The sequence below is a fragment of the Phocoena sinus genome, chromosome 2, assembly GCF_008692025.1.
Source record: "Phocoena sinus isolate mPhoSin1 chromosome 2, mPhoSin1.pri, whole genome shotgun sequence".
Lineage (NCBI taxonomy): Eukaryota > Metazoa > Chordata > Mammalia > Artiodactyla > Phocoenidae > Phocoena > Phocoena sinus.
The window spans coordinates 32,464,114-32,485,308 of record NC_045764.1 but is presented as its reverse complement, the minus strand read 5'-3'; the positions used below and the strand labels follow the sequence as shown (position 1 = coordinate 32,485,308).

The 21,195-nt window shown below is 52.2% G+C and overlaps 1 protein-coding gene across 3 annotated transcripts in view; it reads left to right on the top strand.

The window, feature by feature from the left end:
* The window catches only part of RASGRF1 (Ras protein specific guanine nucleotide releasing factor 1), a 107,098-nt gene that overhangs the window by 1,094 nt on the left and 84,809 nt on the right, over nucleotides 1–21,195 (top strand). For 2 of the 3 annotated variants that reach the window (XM_032623394.1, XM_032623396.1), the window contains exon 2: nucleotides 17,172–17,383. In XM_032623394.1, the coding sequence (XP_032479285.1) occupies nucleotides 17,172–17,383 (212 nt within the window). The remainder of the gene's footprint in view (nucleotides 1–17,171; nucleotides 17,384–21,195) is intronic. The other variant, XM_032623395.1, reaches the window with a different exon arrangement.

Genomic DNA, 21,195 nt, shown 5'->3' with positions numbered 1-21,195 from the left:
GGGTGTGGGCTGCGGCTGCCCTTCACCCGGCGAGCTCGGTGGGAGGCGGGCGCAGAGCGGGCGAGACGCGGAGACGCGGAGGGGGATGAGGCGCGGAGAGAGATGGACTCCCGCGGGAGACGTAAACAATGAATGTAGACCCACATCCAGCCAGAAATGGTGCTCCCACCTCCACTCCCACCCGGGAGAGCCCCGGACCGGGGAGGTGTAATTCCCCGCGCTTAGGCACGGGAAGGGCGAGACGGAGGCGTGCGAGCGCCGCGGCCCCTACCTCACCGCGGCTGGGAGCGAAGAGGAGCCTGTGCTCTCTCTGCCAAGTTGGGAGGCTGCGAGGCCGCAGGGGTCGGTTAGGTGCCATCGACCGGTGGCGCACTCCCAGCCGGCCCCGGGCGCAAGCAACAAACCGAAGGGTTCCAGGGACCTTTCTGATGCGCCGGGGCTGGCGCCAGGGCCGCTGCGGAGGCCGCGGGACAAGTGGGCGCATCTCTCCTCCTCCGCCCCCTGCGCCTCCGCCACCGCCGCAGTCGCGGCTCTAGCGCTGCTCTAGCGTTTCCGGAGTTTCGAGGCTAAAAGGCCGGGCTTGGATCTACCGGGGGGCCTGGGCGGGGCGCGGGTGTGCCTTTGGTGTGGAGGGATGGATTGGCACCAGCGGGTGCCGAGTGAGAGCACCAGACAGCGGGAGTGCAATTTTCAAGCTTGATGCACTCTCCAAAGGCATCTAGTCTGTCCCCCTCCTCTGGGAAGGTAAAGTCAAAGATAGTGGATGCTAAAATGTCACCGCTGGGGGGACCTGCAATCCATGGGGACCCAACCAGCTGGTTATTGCCTAGATGAGGTCACTGAGGCCAAAAGAGAGAAATTGACTTGCCCGGTGTCATGCCAGGAGTTGAGGTCACCTTAAGGTTCTGAGAAGATAACTGAGGGCTCCAGAGCCATTATCGCAGGCAGACTGGTGGTGATTGAATTGGCTGAAATAAAAGCATCCTTGAAGTCGCCCTCCTAATGGTCGAGACAGATCTGAGCTCAGTCCCCGCAGCACATCTCTTCCGTCCCTGCCCTCAGCCCAGAGGTACTGTGAGATGATTTCGAAGGCTGAGAAAGGTGGACAGGAATATTTGAGGGTGGGTCTCTGGGGACGGCAAGCCATGTGGCAGGTAGGGGCTCCCAGATGGCAAAGCAAAGCAAAGCAAAGAGCAGGCAGCTCCTTAAGCTACAGGCATAAATGGGGCCTGGGACACACCTGGGAGACCCAGATCCAGGCTAGGCCAGAGATGCCCTCTCAGCCCTCGATAACCTGCCCTTTGCCAGCCTTCCAGAACATTATCAACACTTGTTGGCCAAAGTCCACCTGTACTACCAGTGGCCTATAGCCCCAACTGGTGCCCATCCTCAGCCCCCTACCCCAGAGCACAGAGCTGAGCTCCTGGGCAGGCAGGGAGAGAGGGCTGAAGGAAGCTGAGTTGTTGTTGGGCACACGGTATGTGCTCTCAGCCCCTTGGACGCAAAGCCAGAAACAGGCCTGAGACTGAATCACAGCTCTGCAACTTCCTGTCTGTGTGACCTCAGTTAACACACTAAACTTCTCTGAGCTGCTGTTTCGTAAACAAAATGGAGGTAATAACACCTATCTTTCTGGGGTTTTGAGAACACAAATAATGTGTACGGAAATGTGCTCACAATCCATTTTAGTTTGATATGATAAATGTTCATTGAATCTGAATTATACCCATCTGGACAAGGAAGCTGAAAGGAACCTCAGAGAGATTGTACAGCCCACTCCTCCCATTTTACAGATAGGGAAACTGAAGAGCAGATTGGGAAGAAATTACCTACCTGTTTCTGATTCAGTTGCAGAGTCAGACCTAGAATTCACCCAATGTCTAAGAATTCCTGAAAACGAGATCTTAACGTTGATTCCGGATCATTCACCTCTTGGCTCGGGTGTTGAATCTTGCTAGCAGTGTATTATGGGAGGGACAGGAGTGCAAAACCACTTGACCATGTGTACACGTGGTCTGAGCCGTTTCCCCAGAACACCAACAGTTAGAGATCCTCAAATGTGGTCACAAGAGTAGCCCTCCTGGCACAAGAGAACAGAAGAGGGTTGGGAATGATAGGGGTGGTCTGGTGCTGCCCAGCTCAGGTGGAAATTTCTGTTAAAGTTGTGTGCTTTGTTTCGTACACTTATAGAGATGTTCCATTTGACTCCAGACCGAGAGTTTGGCTCGTATGGAAAAGTAGATCCTGTTCCTTTGGTCTGCACGTGTCTATAAAAACTTCTGTCTTTTTCTTTTCTAAACCTTTGAGTAAAATTGACGGCCTCCGCAGCTGCTCCATGTTTCTCCTTGAGGGGGGGCCCCCATAGCACCCACAGAGCACCCTCATGAGAGGCCCAGCTCCAAGCCATTCTGTGACTGGGTTTGCCTTGTAAACTGCAGGAAACCTTGATTCAAAACCTGCTGGGCATGTGGCAGAGAACCCATGTTAGGAGGCCTCAAAGAGGCTATCAGTTTGGACTGGCCAACACCTAGTGAAGACTTGGTTTTAGCAGGATGTCATTTTTATCCAGGCCTGAGCAGGCAGCTTCCATCTGGAGGGGCCAGAGATGGTTTCTCAAGAAATAGAAACCAAGTCTTGGCTGAGAACCACCCGAATGACAGGGATGAGTCAGGAACAAAGCACATAGTATGTGCTCAGGAGATACTAATTGAGCTGAACTTCCTGGTGTAGCTTGTCAATTCCACATTTCATGTCCTGAGGACTGACTGTGCACCAGTCCAGGCCTGGTATGGGGTCATGGGCCCAGGAAGCTGGATGTCACAGTCCCCGGCCCCCAGGGAAGATTAACACAGATAAAGATGGTACCTTACACTGTGAAGATGCTCCAATAGGATGCTCACCTTACACTGTGAAGATGCTCTAACAGGAAGGGCTCTCAGGGTGCTCTGGGAGCCCAGGCCCATCCTAACATGATGTGCTATCCTCTGGCTGCTTTACGCTGCTCTGACAGCGTCTGTGGTAGCTCTGGCCTGGAATCCCGAGGCCTCTTGAGATCGGAGGGGCACAGCCGCACTCCTGTGCTGACTGACAGTTGCAAGCACCCCTCCACACGCTGGCCCGAGCCCTGCTTGCTCAGCCCTGACCCCCTCACCTCTGACCCTACAGCCCACACACTGAAGGCCCAGAGGCCCTGGACTTCGAATTTGGGTTCAGAGATTGACCCTTGGGGTTCTTGCCCTGCTTAGGCATGGAGTCACCCCACACTGGCTTTTCCCACCCTCACTCTCAGCCCCCCGAAATAGAGCTTCCAGCCCCAGCTTCTCAGTGGTGGACTTGACCAAACCAACCCCAGCACTCCCCTTACCGCCACCCCCACCCCCCCCGCCCTGCCCAGACTCTTCCTGATTCCTGTAAAACAGAAGGGACACAGATCCCTTCAGCTGGAACCTCAGCACTGATGTGGGCAGAGGCTCCGGAAGCTGGGGGTGCCCATTAGCACCTGTTATCCACCCAGTGGGTGGCTTTCCCTGGAGACAAGAGGAAGTCCCTCTCCTGGTCCTCATTCACAGGACACATTTCTGGCTGGCCTGGTGGATACCTGTTCACAACAGCCCTAAAGCCATGAGTGTGCCCGGTTTACAGATGAGGAAACAATCTCACCAGCACCACCCAGCAAGGCAGCAACTGAAAGGCTCTCTGGCTTTCTGTGCAGCTACGCTGTCTTCACCACAAAGCCTGCCTGCCTGTTGCTGTAGCACATTCAGCCCGCTGGGCCAATCAGAAAAACACAAACGTGAATGTAGGGGAGTCAGTGTACTCGAAAAGCAACCCCCCCCCCCCAGACACAGGGACGTCATGCACACACGTGGTGCCAGCAACTCAGCCCACGATCCTTGCACCTATGGAAGGGCCAGCAGGGCTGCCCCACGGTTCCAGACCAGGCCCAGCCCAGCAGGTGTGGGACCCCAGGGGTAAGTGTGTGGGGTGCCCATCTCCCCACCCCAGCCCCCAGATATTTCTAGCACTGAAATGAGGTTGAAGCAGCTCAGTAATGACACCTTAATTGGGACAAGGAAGTACCAGGTCCTTGCCCCTCTGCTTGGTGACAGTGGGATGAAGGTCAGAAGCAGACTGTACACACACAAGCCTACACTAAAATCTCACTGCCATTTTGTGCGTGCCGTAAACATTTTGGCTCTCGGTGTGAAGCCCATGCTGGGTCTTGTGGATACAGAGAAAAATCAAACTTAATCCTTGTCTTCAAAGGGCTCACAGTGGAGTAGGGCACTCTCCCTAGACTCACTCCCACAGTAAACAGCAAGTGCCAGGAATTCTCCATCCTAAGGAGTCCGGACTCTCTCCCTGCCCCTGCCTTGGTTCAGGAGCTCACAGTGTCAGGGTTGATGTGTTGAACTCGCTCACATGGTCCCATCTCGCCCCACGCCAGTCCCCTGCCACACAGCACGCCACCAGAGTGAGTTTCTAAAGGGCACACCTGACCGTGTGCTAAGCCACTGAAAGTGTCACTGGCTCTCATTGCCTTTAGGAAAAACTGCAGATTCTCCAACATGACCTGGAGGACCCAGCGGGCTCCAGTCTCTGCCTGCCCTGCTAACTCTGCCCCACCCTCCCATCCCCCTCCTTCCTCACCCTACACCTGCCTCCTCTTTCCCACCTCAAGGCTTCTGCAGCAGCTGCTGCCTGTGCCTGGAATGATCCCCGACTCCCCACAGCCTTTAGTGACCAACTTCTCCTCCTCCTAAGACCTCCTTTTAGGTCTTAGCCTAAAAGTCACCTCCTGAGGGCCTCCCCTCACCGCAGGAGCTAGAGGAGCCCCAGGTCCCCCATCACAGGCAGGGACAACCCTCTCTCCTTCATCCACATCGCTTATCAGGTTGGGATTCATTGATGTATTTGGCTGGTGGTTTGTGAAGGGTCTTCCTTCCCCTTAGAAGTAAGGGTCAGAGTGCATGTTTTACATACAATACCTCCCCTAATCGTCCCAACAGCCCTGTGAGGTTACCTGGAAACCCATTTTTGAGATGACCAAACTGAGGCTCAGAGATGGTAAGTAACTTGTTCAAGGTTACGGAGAGCATATGTGGCAAAGCTGGCATGTGAACCCAGGTCTACCTGACTCTAAAACCTGAGCTCTCCAAGCACAAGTACAGCATAAAGACTTGGGCTGAGGGACCGTGTGAGTTTACCATTCTCTGCCGAGATAAATGAAAAATGAGGGAGAGAGAGAATTAACAGCAAGCGAAATGATGCCACTGCCTCTCTGGTGACATCTGCGAAGCAGCTTTTGTTTCTGCTTGGGTTGGAACCTTGCACCTCGAAACCCAGGAGTCAAGGATAAACACCCCAAGGCAGGCATCCACACCCTGCGGTCCCGTTTCCCTGGAATCCGTGGGAGCCTGGAGCCGGCGCCCATGTGTACAGAGCCAAGAACAGGACTCAGCCCCCGATGTTTATGCAGGAGAGTTGGTGACGCGTGCACTTGAGGGGGGCCCAGAGCACTGCCAACGCCCAAACACCTCCGTAAAGGCGGCTGTCGTGCAGGGAACAGCTGGGAGCCTCGGACTCCCCCACTGCCCATCATCCACTGCTTGGAGAGGAGGGCGCAGCCTCGACTCCCAGCTCATTCACTGAGGGGTTTCTCTGTCTCTGGCAATGACGCAGCCTTAGGTAAAAGTTGTGGGTTTCGAGCCACACAGACTGGCTTTGGATCCTGGCTCTGTCACCTCCTACCTAGGGAAGGTCTTATTGCTCTCTGAGCGTCAGTTTCCCCATCTGTGAGATGGAAACCGTAACACAGCCTACCCGGCAGCCGTGTTCTGAGTGTGGTACTTGATGCTATTTGTAAAGCCCTAGCGTAGCACCGTAGGTCCAATCAATTCAATGTAGCTGTTGTGGCTTCAGCTTTCACCTTTAGGACAAGGCTCCTTCTGCAGGAAGCAATTACCCAGATCACCTGGGTCTCTGGCAGGTTTGAAGCGAGTCAACACGGAGCCCTGACCCTGGATATAAAAGTAGGATGGTAAATCTTATCTCAAATAACCTATGGGTTTCTGAGAATGTCTGAGCAAGCATGCCCCTGAAAGAGAAAAAATGGCTGCAGGAGCTTCCTTCATCCCTGGCAGCCACACCTTCACCCCGCCCCATGGATTTCACCTCCTGAATCTCTCTCAGACCATCCACTGTTGTCCCTCTCTTCCTCCAAGGCTCTAGTCCAGACAGCCATCATCTCTTGTCTGGACTTAGGTGGGGGCCTCCTAACAGGTGTACCGGTCAGCATGAGTGGTGTCATGCTGCAGTAACAACCAAGCCCCAGATCTCCAGGAACATGACAGAGCTTTATTTCTTGCTCACGCTTTAGGTCCCATGTGGTTGGCAGGAGGGCACTGCTCATTGTGATGGCTCAGGGACCCAGCCTGATGGAGATTCATCCTGACACTTGCCTCCACAGCTGCCACAGCCAAGGGCAGAGAATGTGGCAGATCTCTCCCTGGCTCTTAAAGCGCCCCCCGGAAGTGAACCATGCTGACCACATGACCACAAGGCAGGTCATGTGGCTTCAGTTCAGCGGTGGTGGGGACGTGCAGACCCACCACGTGCCTGAAAGCAGGGCTCTAGAGATGCTGGGAGAACCGTCTCCCTACATCCGCTGCGTCCCGCCATCCCCGTGCCTCTCCGCAGCCAGACCACTTTCCAAAATGCAGATCTGATCACCACACACACACACACACACACACACACACACACACACTCGAGTAGCTGAGGAGAAAGGCAAAGGCGCCGTCTTGATGGGTTTAATGACAGAAAGCAGAATCTGTGCTCACACTTACAGGGGCATCTCCTTCCAGCCTGGGGGCATCAGGGAGACTCCACCAAGAAAGGGACAAGTAGGACAGGAAATGTAGGTTGCAGGGTAGGCAGAGCTGGCCCCTAAAGCCTGTGTGCAGGCTGCAAAGCGCAGTGGGGAGCCAGCAAATGTCTCTCCTCTAGAGACGGACTGCTGTGATCTCTGTGCTGGAGAGATCACGGCAGGGTGAGAAGAGACAGAAGGACGACCCATCTGGAGGCAGGAGGTCGGGTCAGAGGAGGCTGTAGAACTGAGCAGTAAAAGAGGCCTGAATTTGGGGAGTGCCGAGCACTGAAGGTTCCCCCTCCACTCCCATCCCAGCCGGTCACTGCGTCACCATGTCACTGAAACCTGGGCTTGCGCTGTGCTACAAAAACCATCCCAGGATGCACCCCACAGCCTCTGGGGCTTCCCACCTCCCGGGCTTGGTGGGCAACGGCAGGGAGTGTCAAGTTCTCATCCCGTGAAAGCACCAGGTGCTGTCCTACCATACCTTCTCCTCCAGCCACCACTCAGATAGAGCACCTTTGCAGCTTACAAAGTCCTTTTCAGGCTTAGCGTTTCCAGTAACCACCAAAGTAACGCTGCTGTTACTGCAGTTCTACACGGGGGAGAGAGAATCCCCGTTTGGCAGATAAAGCTCAGATAGAGGGAGCTCATCTCCCAACAGATACCTGAGTGTCTGTGTTGTGCCAGACCCCGAGCTGTCACTGCTCATAAATGTCAGCCCTCCTTGTTCTAGATTGTTCAGGTCAGTGGACATCCAGGCCAACTGTTAAATTCAGCAATTTATACTTAAAGACCAGATCTTACTAATCCAGCCAGGCTAATGCAACTTCTTTGCTCTGAAAAAAAAGAGAGAATTATTTTCAAGAAGGTACATCCTAGTTGAATTTTGATGTTTTTTTCAACTTGGAAAATCTAACTCAGACCTTAAAATAAACTTCATTCTAGAAGAGTGAATGAATGAATCTTTAGCGACCTTAATTCCAGAAACACATCTAGAAATTCAGACAAGCTTGATCTAGACTGACTTTTCCTCTGTCAGACTATATGAATAAAATATAACCAACTTTACTTAATTCTCTTAGACTCTTAGCCACACTCAAGAAATGAGTGAAATAGTTTGGAAGCACCTAGTCAATCATGCAGCATTCTCTGCGTGCCCACTCACCTTGCCCCGAGCCTGCCGCTGCCCTTCTACCCTCTTTCTCCCGCAAGGGGCCTTACCTGCCCTCCGGCCACACTGGTTGTCACCTGGGCTCCCCTCACCTCTGGTCAGATCCACAGGCTTTGGGGACCTGGGGGAAGGGCTGGTGTTCCAAAAGGAGAGCCCATACGGTGTGGGCACAGGTGAGGAGAGGCAAGTAAGTAATTACGTCTGAGAATTCCTGGTAGCCTGGACAGAAAAGGGAAACAAGCTGGTTATGGGACACCCATTGCCTCCTGGAAAGACGTGGTGCAGTTCCTCAAGCATGAGCACTTGTATATCCAGGGACTTTCATAAGGGGGACCAGTGGGGAAGTGATGACGATCTCCAGGGCAGAGTCACTGCAAGAACAGGGGCCCACCCCATCAGTGGCTCCCGTGGGCTCTCAGGGCAGGCTAAGCATGTTTGGTGGAGATCACTCTCCAGTACGCTGGACCGCTGGGGTCCGAAAGAGGAGTGTCCTGGTGACCGGGAGTGCAGGGTGCATGTTGGAGAACCTGGGGAGTGGATGGCCGGCTGGGCCTCTCATACAGCCACTGCCTTTTATTTTAAAATTTTAGAATTGGGACTTCCTTGGAGGTCCAGTGTTTAAAACTCCATGCTGTCAATGCCAGGGGTACAGGTTTGATCCCTGGTCAAGGAACTGAGATCCCCACATGCCACATGGCACGGCCAAAAATAAATAAGTAGGTAGATAAAATTTTAGAATTGGTAATATATTACCGTGGTTCGACATTCAGAAGTTACAAAGAAGTGTACGCTGACAATGCTCGTTTCTGCTGCTGACTCCAGCAATCCAGTTCTCCCCTCCGAAGGATTTTGATGTTACCAGTTACTTATGCATTCTTCCAGAGGCATTATATATGCAAATATAGGCAAAGATGCAGAGATCTATGGCCATATATACGCACATCTGTATAATTATACAAGTGGTAACGTACTACAAACACTATTCTACACCTGTTTTGCTCACTATGTTGTGGAGGGAGTTCTCTATAAGTATATGGATCGTCCTCATCTTTTTCACAGCTGCATAGTATTCCACTGTGTGGATGTGCTGTAGTTTATTTAGCTAATCTCTCGAGGGACATTTGGGTAATTTATAGTCTTTTTTTAAATTACAAACAGAGCTGCAATTAATAAACACCTTTGTGCATAGGCCATTTCTAACAGAAGGTGAAAGACAGACATGTCCAGACTGGAATTCATTCCTTCTTTCAGCAAACGTCTAGAGAGGCTGTTGGTGGGAGGGGGAAGGGCAGGCTTGTTGACTTGTGATGACAGATTGAAAGGTGTTCGTGCAGGACCAGCCAAGCATGACATCTGTGGCTGTGGCTCATGGGGTCTGGAGTAATGTACATGGAAACACAGACCATTCAGCAGCAGAGGCTTGGAGGATGACACAGTCCCCCAGGCCACTGGTCAAGCACTGCCTAGTTCAAGGCTGACTCTGGGAGGTAGGGACTTTCACTGGGCTCTTCAGCTCTGACATTCCTGTCTCTCCTCCCACCTCTGTTCCTGTCCCCAGGGGGCAGGCAGGGAGTAGAAGCAGGTGAGCGATAAGGTGTCCAGGAGGTCGGTCTCCGGCAGCAGCTCTCAGCCCTGGGACTCTTAGGAGCCCATAGGAGATGGGGGTCTGAGACAGGCGCTCATCCCCGGGTTAGAGCAGAGGTCACGGTGCAGTAACCAGGCCCTGGGAAGGCCAAGACTTGAGAACCCAGAGGCAGAGGTCGGTGAAGCGAGGCCACTCAGAGCAGGGGGGAGGAATGTCATGAAGTGGGGTGTCCAGACCCTGTGTGGCGCCATACCAGCTGAGCCACAGCCATAGGGCAGGACAGGTAGGTCTTTTCTGGATTGGTGTGGGAGCACCAGTGGGGTTGCTCGAAGCCAGTACTTCTGTCGAGCAGGGCCATTTGGGACATACTGTGCCCAGTGAAGCCCCTCTGTGTGGCCAGCACGAGGCTGGTGCAGCCAGAGCGGGGAGGGAGCACCGCTGAGAACCATGCATGGTGCTGCAGAAGCCCTGAGAGAGGGCAGAATACACTCCCAGGGTGGCCTGGCCCAGGTAAGAGCGGGATCTCTCCTGCGAGAGCCAGAGAGCAGACAGGCTTCCCCTGGGATCTCAGCGGTGAGAGGTGGACAGGGACCTCGGGTGATGGGGAGCCTAGATGGATAGCCCCTTATAGAGGGAGAGATGGACTCCAGCCAGAGCATCTACACACACACACACACACACACACACACACACACACACCACTGAGGCCCCTTCAGGTTCCCTCTGGCACTGTCCCCTCTGCACTGGGACTTCGGGAGCATCGGGCAGAGAGGACTGCCAGGCCAGGGCCAGCTGGGACTGTGGTCCCAAAGATGGACCAGGAGGAAGGAGCCAGGACCCAGTGGGGGAGAAGCTGACCCTGCCTGACCAGGCCACCAGAGTGCACCTACTAAGTGGAAGGGGTGGGGTTGACTGAGAGTGATGGCATCCGTCCTGCAGCTGACCCCAGCCCACCTCCCTCTTGGAGGAGACGGCAAGCAGGGCCCCAGACAGGACAGTGGGTCTGGATTCTGGTCAAACAGGATGAATCAGAAGGAGGCAAGACCAGGGGCATGGAGACCAGAGGGGACAATGGCCCGGGTGGGAGATGAGGGAGCCTGGAAGCAAGCAGTGAGTTTGACAGAAGGCAGAGTTCCAGAGATGTCCAGAGCAACTGAATATCAGAAGCGAGCAAGGAATGGGAGCTGAAGGTGATGGAAGGAGTGCCCCGACTTGCTGCTTCGTAATCATCCTTTGATCTTGGCACAGCTATGACTCTAGTTTCTAAGCCTCTCCCGTGCCTCCTGGGTGTGTGTACGTGCATATGGATTGGTTTTGTTTTGTTTTGTTGAGGGGGGTTAGTTTAAAACAACAGGAATTTATTCTCTCACAGCTCCAGAGGCTAGAAGTCTGAAACCAAGATGCCTGCAGGGCCATGGTCCCTCTGAAGTCTGGAGGGAAGAATCTTTCCTTGCCTCTTGTAACTCCTGACGGCTGCTAGCGGTCCTTGGTGTTCCTTGCCTTGTAGACGCATCTCTCCAGTCTCTGCCTCCCTCTTCACATGGCTTTCTCCCCTGTGTGTCTGTGTCCACGTTTCCCTCTTTTTATATATTAAGGCCTCTTCTTATTAATCTGGTATGACTTCATCTTACCTTGATTACATCTGTAAAGACCCTATTTTCAAAGAAGGTCTTTTTCTTAAATTTGTGTTCGAGTAGAGTTGATTTACAATGTTGTGTTAGTTTCAGGTGTACAACAAAGTGAGTCAGTTACACATATACATATATCCACTCTTTTTTAGATTCTTTTTCCTTATAGGTCATTACAGAGTATTGGGTAGAGTTCCCTGTGCTGTACAGTAGGTCCTTGTTGGTTATCTGTTTTATATATAGTAGTGTGTTTATGTCAATCCCGGTCTCCCAATTTATCCCCCCGCAACCTGTCCCCCCTTGTAACCATAAGTTTGTTTCCTACATCTGTGACTCTGTTTCTGTTTTGTAAATAGGTTCATTTATACCATGTTTTTTAGATTCCACATATTTTCACATAAGGTCTTCTTGACAGATTCTGACGAACATGAATGTTAGGGGGAACGCTGTTTGTACCCAGGCATGTGAATGCACACGTATGTGGTTTTCCTAGTAATTGTCCACTGGTAGGTTGATTAGACCCATCTCTTGGACTTTGCAAATGATTCAGTTCGTTTAAAAACCATCGTGAGCCCTTTTATGAACCAGGAGCTTTGACCACATCATCTGTTTTACAGAACCCTGTGAGATGGGTAATAGCCTCCCCTTTTTGTGAAAGAGAAAACAAGTCCACAGAAGTGAAGAGACACGCTGGAGACACCGAAGCTAAATAATAAATAATAAATTTAAACCCAGGCGACTCCAAAGCCTGGCATGTGCCACAACTCCAGGGTCCCAAAGTCCCTGGAACACTGGTTTTCTGGAATGTTGGTAGATCTTCCCAAAAATGAAAACAAAAGTGTTCCGTGGTGAGATAAGTTCTGGAAGAAGGTCCTACATTGCAGGACTGTTCAGTGCCTTTATGAGGTGAGTGGGCCTCCTCTCCCTGAAGAGATATAAGCCTCGTTCATGAAAAGCCAGTGCCCCCACCCTTCCAGCCAGCTCACCTGCCCAGGCCTGAGAAGCAGATTCAGTGCCACCTGCTTTATGGCTTTTGCTGTTAATCAATTAATGGATAAGCCGGGCTCCCATGCCATGCTGACAAATGCATTCAGTCGCCCATTCAGCAAATGAAGGCTATTCCATGCCCAGGCCGAGGAACAGTGCCAGGCTCTGGGGATATTCTTGGACAGGAATCATTTATCTGAAAGGAACAGGAGCCCATTCAAAACAGCTTAAGGTTTTTGCTTAAGGAGGACTCTTGGAATAGTTACAGTGATAATTAATGGAACCCAAGGAGAAACCACGTGTCTGGGTCTCCAAGGCCTGGACCAGGAACCATGTCTCTCCGCCCCACCTTCCCCGACTCCCACTCTAGTTACCAGGTCTCCCATCTCCGCTTTTCTCTGAGACACTTCCACTTCCTTCTTTGTCATTTGTACTTAGAGTTCAGCACACACAGCTCATTCATTTGGTCTGTCTGTGTCACTTCCAAATAACTGGGAACTCCTGGCTGCATAGTATCTATGGCTGCTCTAGGCATTGACTCCAGGACCGTGCATCTCTAGGAGAACATGGGGGGATGGGGGGAGGGGAAGAGGTGCTTCTGCTGCAGACATTGCTCCCTCTTAGGGGTTCCCAGCACTGGGTGAACATTGGAACCAACTGGGGGGCTTTGAAAAATACCAGTGCCTGAACCGTGTCCTCTCCCTGTTCCCCTTCTCCCACGTTCTGCTTTAATGTGTCTGAGAAGGGGGCTCAAGCATCCGTGTTTTCTTAGATTCCCAGGTATCCCTAATGTGCACCCCAGATTGAGACTCTCTGCTGTGGTAGGAAAGACAGTAAAAAGTCATTACAGGACTTCCTTGACGGTCCAGTGGTTAAGACTCTGAGCTTCCATTGCAGGGGGCGCGGGTTCCATCCCTGGTCGGGGAATGAAGATCCCGCATGCCACATGGCGTCCCAAAAGCGGGAAAAAAAAAATCACTACAAGTTGATAATGGCTTTGATGAGGAAGGACGGGGGCAGCACATTTGACAGTCTAGAAGGAGCGGGAAAGAGATACACTAAGAGCCGATGGTGTGGAGTGCCCGTACCTTGCAGAAAGCATTCAGCATCGTGGGCTTTCGTGTGTGTCATTGATTACCATGAGGTGGACAGTGCCTGGGTTATAGAGATATCATTCAGGTAGAGAGTTAAAGGTGGAGAGAACTTGATTTTTCATGATTGAGGCCACTTGTGTGTAGCTGACCAAGGCAAGTGTTAGTGTCATGCCCATTGGCCAGAGGGAGATGCAGAGGTTGCCCAGAATCCCTGGCTCTGAGCAGCAGAGCCAGACCCAGACCCGGCTATCAGGACTTCCACCTCCTACACCTTTTGTAGGGTGACCAAGCATCCCGGTTTGCTCGGGACTGTCTTGGTCTTAGTGCTGAAAGTCCTGTGCCCGCGGAAACACTTCAGTCCCAGGCAAACTGGGATGGTTGGTCACCGTACATGTCAGTGGTTTCCCAATGTTCTCCGTCCTGTGGAGGTGCCGCGGCCCTGCCAGCCGGCTGGGACAGGCAGGAGGCAAGGGGAAGGCCAAGCAGGCAGGGCTCCAAGCCTACCTCCCCAGCCCGCAGAGGCTCAGGTCTGCTTTAGCTGTGCTAGACAGAAGTTTATTACCATACAGGCACTTGGGACTTTGGACACAAAGGCCCACCCTGAGGCAGGAGGGGACATAGATCCAGCCCACACAGGCGTGGGGCAGCATCAGTTAGTGGTCAGGTGATACAGGGCAGAGAGAGGGCATCCTGGGGACCAGGCATGAGCTGAAGCCCGGGATCGCAGCCTGGTGAGGCCCCAGTTCTAAGTATAGTACCTCGAACCCAGATGAGGCCACAGGTGTGCTTCTAGAACGTTTCCTCCAGCCAAGATAAGGACCCGAACATGACTCTGGTCTCGGCACAACCCCAGGTGTGATTTCTGAGTCCCTTCCTAGGAGCTTGGTAGTCCCAGGTGTAGTTTCTGGATCAATCCCTCTTAACCTGCTGAGGCCTCAGGTGAAGGTCTAGACCAGCGAGTGGCTCTCCACCTTGACCACACATTAGGATCACCAAGGGGCGCACAGGCCACACCCAGACTAGTGACAGCAGAGCCCAATGTACAGTCAGGGTTGAGACCCGCTGGTGGAGATACTTAGCAGCCCAGGTGAAGCCCCAGGCTCTGCCCTGAACCTGGTACGGCTCCTGGAGTAGCTTGGGATCGTTCTAGGTTCTGAGTTTGATGCTTAGAGGGTTTCGGGATCCATCTTGGGACTCCTGGTGGAGCCCCAAGTCAAGGTATCCATCTCTCACTTCAGGTCTAGGGAAGCTCTGTGGAGGCCCCAGGTGGAGCTCTGGGCCCATCCCTGCAGCCCTGGTGAGGCTCCAGGAGTAATTTCACCAAGTCTTGCTTCTTCTTTAATGAAGCCAGGGATGGTCCATTGGTGGTTTCTGCTTCTGTTGCATTTCCAGGTATGTCCCAGCAACTCTAGCTGGGCCTGTCAGGATTCCACATTTGAAATGTGGGTTCCTGGAGGAGGCTCCTGGGTTTATTTCTGAATGTATCCCACATCCTTGATCACATATAGTGTGTGAGTCCTGATCAATGTCCCAAGGAGGCCTCAGATGTGGCTCTGTCTTGACTGGAGAGTTCTAGAGTGCCCCAGGGCTGATTCCAGAACAATGTTTCTGTTCTGCAGAGGGGTCCAGCCAGCACCCACATGAACCCATACGGTCACATCGTTTTGGCAAACGTGGCTAAGCTCTTGTCCCATGGTCATGCTGAGGCCCACGTATTGTTCTCAGTGAGTCCGCCAGACTCCGAGAAGCTTTGAGGGAGTTCTGGTTGGGCAGAATGCCCAAGGTGTGGTCCCGGTCTCATCACAGCAGCTCTAGTGGCCCCAGTTTGAGCCCGGTGTCCACTCTGCCGCTCTGCAGTGGTTCACCTCTGGCCTCGGCACATCCTTGTAACTCTGGGAAAGCCCAGGGGTGGTTCGGCTTTCAAGGGTGACCTGGGGTCTGTCAGAGCTCTGATCCAACACCAGCTGAGGTGATGGGGCTGTCTCAAGAGCTCTGATGGTACCCAGGGTCACTGTTCGTCCCTAGAAATGATGGATATTGATAGCATTTCCCCAGAATCCCCAGAAACACCCCATTCACCTGCTAGACCACCAGCCTTGTGAGACCCTCAGGCGGAGGAACTCCAAGATCTGAGTGGACAGTAGGTACCCAGGGAAGGTGTGTTATTCCGGCTCCTCTTCTTTCCAGCCGCGTGGGCTCAGGCAAGCGGCTTGACTTTTCTGCACCTCAGGTTCCTCTGCAGTAAACAGATAATAATACCTGTTCCACCTGGTGAATATGGGAACAAATGAGACCACGGGAAACAAGCATCTGCGTGTTCACCACCTCTCGAGAGATGGGGAAAGTGATTAGGTGGCCACCGCAGCTCCGGCTTTCACCTGCTCCCTCGCAGGGGGAGGACAGCCAGCTATCTGCTTCCTAGGAAAGAAGTGAGAGACATTGACTCTGCAAAACACACACACACACACACACACACACACACACACACACACTTCTGGCTGCCACCAAGAACGACAATTAACAGAAAGACAGTCATGTCAGCGGAAGCTAAAAACCAGTTTACGTGCCTCATCCTGCTGTTCCCTGCTGCCTGGGCCCCGAGGGACGGAGGGACAAGGGACAGCGCCCACTGACACAAGACCGCACCACGGCCTGCGGTGCATCTTCTGAATGGGCAGGCCTCGGGGGCCCTCCCTGCACCTCACTGCCTGCCTCTCTCCTCCTAGTTTCACCAGGACCAGACCCAGGAGGCCTCTGCAGGTGGGGCCCCCAGCACTTTGCCTGTGCACCCTCTCTCTGGCTGAGCCAGCTTTCCTCTCCGCCCCGAGGCTGACACCCCCGACCCCTGTCTGCAGCCCGCAGAGACGTGGCCTACAGGCACACAGGGTCTGCATGTCCACCCCCCACCCCTGATGACCCCCTGACACCTGCCCTTTATCCTGCCCATGCCTCCCCCAGTCTATGGCATCCCCACCCACCTAGTTGCTCCAGCCGGAAACCTGGGCTTTCTGGTCTCCTCCACCCCATCCCGCCACTCAGCTCCACCACCCAGGCCCCGCCCCCTGCCCAGCCTCCTCCCTGGCATCCCTAACCCCACTGCACGGCCCCTCCTACCCACAAGCACACCATGCGCTCTCGATTCCATCAACCAAAATAAAACCTGGACCAACCAACGCTTCATCCTCTGGGAAGGCCTTCTGCTTTCCCTGGGCTGAATCAGTGGCTGGCTTTCTCTGGGCCCTTTTTTCTTACCTCCATGACAGTAATGATTGTAGCACTGCGTTCATTATAGCGAACACTTGTACTTACTAGATTTCGGGCATTGTTCTAAGAGCTTTACATGTATTCGTTCATAGAACGATATTACAGATGTGTGTCTCTCGTTGGCTCCTCTGCTTCCCTGGGAGCTCGGGCAGCAGACCCCACATTTGACCAGCTCTAAGTCGGTCACTGCACCCAACACGAGCTGGCTTCCAGTGGGCTCTGCTCGGGTCTATCTGTTCATTGCTCTAACTCCAGGACCTAGAAGAGTGTGTTGAAACACTTGTGTGGAGCGGATTAAGTGCATGCTGCCCTGAATTGATACCCGGTCCCCAAAGGGGATGTTCTCTTGGTGTGTTTCCTCTGCCTTTCTCCCAGCATACCTGATGGTTTAAAAGTGGCTTTTTTGCAGTTTGTTGGTAAATAGGACTTTGTGGGGTTTGCTTCCCTCTTACAATAGCCTAAGCATAGGTTCTGTTACATGGTACAAAGCCTGCCTTAATAGAGAGTTTGAAACCGCTAAATGGAATGGCGTTCCGATGATCACGAATAAGGAATCCTTGCCTAGCAGGTGTGGCAACGAGTGCTTTGCAGAACAGCCAGATCGTTAACGGGAGACGCTGCCGCTTCCGTGCCGATCGCCCTGGTAATTGGAGCTGTCTTCTTCTTGGTGCAGCATTATTTCACGGTTAACTTCAGCCACGAGAACCAGAAAGCCTTGGAGCTGAGGACAGAGGACGCCAGGGATTGTGACGAGTGGGTGGCAGCCATCGCTCACGCCAGGTATGTCTCGCGCACCCAAAGGTCCCGTCCTGAGCAGACTCAAACCCCAGGAGGGGAAGGCATGGAGGAGGAGGAGATGGGGGGGAGGATGGAAGCTGTAAGAAGGGCATCTTGACAGGCCCGCCCTTAGAGCCCCGGAGCTCTGGGACATGCCTCCCCGGGGTGCACAGGGAACCAGGGGCCCCGAGGTGCAGCATTACAGCCTCCTGCCCCCTTCAACCAGATGAGCTCCTTTTTTTCATACTAGGAGAACCGAGTACAATTTGGTTGGATTACAGGGCTTTATAGCCACCAAAGGCTAAGACCACCAGGGCTCTAACCCGGATGCTGCCGGAATGGACTAGTCCTGTCTTTTCTCTGGGCCTTGGTTTTCTCATCTGTAAACTGAAATTCTGTAAACCTCTCTGAGCTTGGATGTTCAGGGATTCTAGACCTGCTCGTCCCTTCATTCCCAACAATGTGTACCCCTCTCTGGAGGGATTCACTGGGCCAGGTGGGGAGAAAAGCAAAAGGAGAGTGCATGCTGCAGAGAAAATGGGGGCTCCAAGCTGTGTTGAGACTTCCTGGGTCTTGGGGAGGTGATGGGCTTGTGGGCTGGGGTGTGGCCCCCAAGCTAACAGTCCCCTGGCAGAGCTAAGTACTCTCAGGGGGGATGGACACCCAGACTCACCCCTCTGAGCAGTAGATCTTTCTGGCTGAGTGGATAATGGTGTGTTCCTGTGTCTACTTTCCAGTAAAGTGTAAGCTCCTCAGGGCAGGGACTAAGTATGATTCTTTGCATCCTCAGGGCCTTATAAAGGTATAGACAAGTTCTCAGCGGTGTAGATGGGAAGAATGCAAGGATGAACGAATGGATAGAGGTTGGATGTTGAGTTTATATGTGGAAGGTGAATGATGGGTCAATAGAGGGTAAATGAATGATAAATGGATGAGTGTTGAAAGTATATGTGAAGGACGGATGGATGGATGGATGATAAATCAGTAATGGGTAGATGAATGTTGATGGGTAGATGATGGATCCATCAGGTGAAGATGGATAGATAGATGGATACCAGAGCCCTTCCTTGAGCCTTGGATCAAGCCAGCTGACCAGAAACCATTTATTATGACTATAGCACTGACCTTGACCCTGAGGTCAAGCCACCGCCATCCCTATCCTCAAGGAGTGTCCAGTCTAGCTAATGGAGACCAGGTTCTCACCTATGAATCAATAGAGTCAGGCTCTGAGTGTGGTACTGGGCAGACAGGGATGGATGCAACACAGGTATTCCCCCAGGGCTACCCCAGCCTAGTCAGGAAGACACTAGACAGATGTACAAATAGCTCCGGTGCATGAAGGCCGTGTTAAGTACAAGGCACCATAGGAGACATCTTCAGGGAAATGGGGGAATCTGGGGGATCTGGAAATAAGGTGACATTTGACTTGAAAGGGGAGATTGGAGCCTCATATCTAATGAGTTTAGCTATGGGCACTTCAGCCCATCCACCAGCCCCCAGAAAGCCTTAAATAAAGGCAGTGATCTAGGAAAGACAATTCCAAGAAAAATGAAGAGACAAAGTTTGGGTGTCAGAAGGTTGATGAGGTTGGACATTGGACTGGAACCAGATCAGAACGATCTTGAATACCCAACTGAGATGTTTGAGCTTTCCTCTGTGAACAGTGGGAAGCCATCAAAGGTTTTACACCAGGCGAGTAACATGATCAGAGCTATGATTTGGAGTGGAAATTGCTGGCATTGTGGAGAATGGAATCAAGCAGGAAGAACCCAGATTCAGGGAAAGCAGCTGGACCTCGGGCTCCCAGCACTAAACTAGAACCAATAGCGGGGTCGTTTTGAGAACCAAATGAAATTATTTATGTGACAGGGCTTTGTAAGTGTTGAGGTATTATAGAATTCTAATTTGGTATATATTCTGGATAACCAGGACTACATTGACTTCGAAAATCAATTCATTCCAAAATTTTCTAGAGACAATGAGATGCCACTACCTGTAGAATCTACAAGGGCTGAATTGAAAAAGACTGACAGTAGCAAAATTGGAGAGAGGGTGGAGTAACCATACATCATGTGATGCTAGTGGGGGCGTAAAGTGTTTCAACCACTTTGAAAAATTGTTAGGCGTTTCCTTTAAAAGTGAAACGTACACCTGCTCTGTGACCCAGCAGTTACACTTCTTAGCATTTAAGAGAAACGGTAAACATCTACAAAAAAATCGTGTATGCAAATGTCCTTAGCAGCTTTTTGCACAATAGTCCCCAAACTAGAAATAACCAAGGTGTCTATCAACAGACAGATGTAGAAAAGAACCTTAATACATCCATGCGATGGAATACCGCTCAGTAATAAAAAGGAACCCAACGGGAGGAAGGCTCAAGGGGGAGGGGATATGGGGACATACGTATGCATATGGCTGATTCACTTTGGTGCACAACAGAAACTAACACAGCATTGTGAAGCAATTATACTCCAATAAAGACCTATTAAATATATATATGTATATATATGTAACAAAACAGATGAATTTCAAAGTCGATAGGCTGCGTAAAAAAAACCAGACGCAAAGTAATACGTGCTGCCTGATTCCTGTTCTATGAAAGTCTGAGACAGGCAGAACTCAACTGTGGTGATAGAAATCCAAACAGTAGTTGCTCGTGGGGTGGGGATTGACAGGGAAGGGGCACGAGGGAACTCCCTGGGGTGATGGGAATTTCCTTTATCTCGATTAGGGTGTATGCATTTATCTACCCGGATCCAACTGTATATTTAAGGTCTGTGCTTTCCATTATATGGGCATTAATCCTCAAATTTTTAAAATAAATTCTATCTTTTAGAGTGTTTTAGTTGTCTACTCCTGCAGAACAAATGATCACAAACTTAGCAGCTTAAGGGACTTCCCTGGAGGTCCAGTGGTTAAGACTCCACGCTTCCACTGCAGGGGCCGTGGGTTCAGTCCCTGGTCAGGGAACTAAAATCCCACAGGCCATGTGGTGCGGCCGAAAAAAACCCACAAACTTAGAAGCTTAAAACCATACCCATTGCTCAGTTTTGTAGGTCGGAAGTCCGGGCTCGGCTGTGGTCTCTGCACAGAGGCCCATGGGCTGAAATCAAGGAGTCAGTCAAGCTGGGCTCTTACCTCGAGCTTCTGGAGAAATCTCTGCTTCCAAGCTCACTCCTGTCGTTGGCAAAAGTCAGTTCCTTGTAGGACTGGTGTCCCTGTTTCCCTGCTAGCCGTCATCTAGGGATGGCTCTCAGCTCCACGAGGTCCTGCCTTCCTTGCCCTATGGTCCCCGCCATCCTTAAGCCAACAACGGCTCACCAAACCCTTCTTCAGCCCCAAATCTCTGACCTCCCCTTCTGTAACCAGCCAGAGAAAACTCTCCATTTTCAAAGGCTCATGTGATTGGGTCAGGCCCACCTAGGGAATCTCCCTACGTTAAGGTCAGCTATGCCGTATAGTACAGCCTAGTAAGAGGAATAAAACCCATCATATTCATCATCCCAGAGATTATGCAGGGCTTCGAAACCAGGGCAGGAAACTTGGGGCTATCTTAGAATTCTGTCTGCCACAGAGAGAAGACAGTGATTCTTTAAGCAACTCACTAAACTGGAGATTGGGTCCAAGTAGCCCATAAAATCCTAATCATATGGGTTTTTTTTTTTGCGGTACGCGGGCCTCTCACTGTTGTGGCCTCTCCCTCTGCGGAGCACAGGCTCCGGATGCGCAGGCTCAGCGGCCATGGCTCACGGGCCCAGCCGCTCCGCGGCATGTGGGATCTTCCCGGACCGGGGCACGAACCCGTGTCCCCTGCC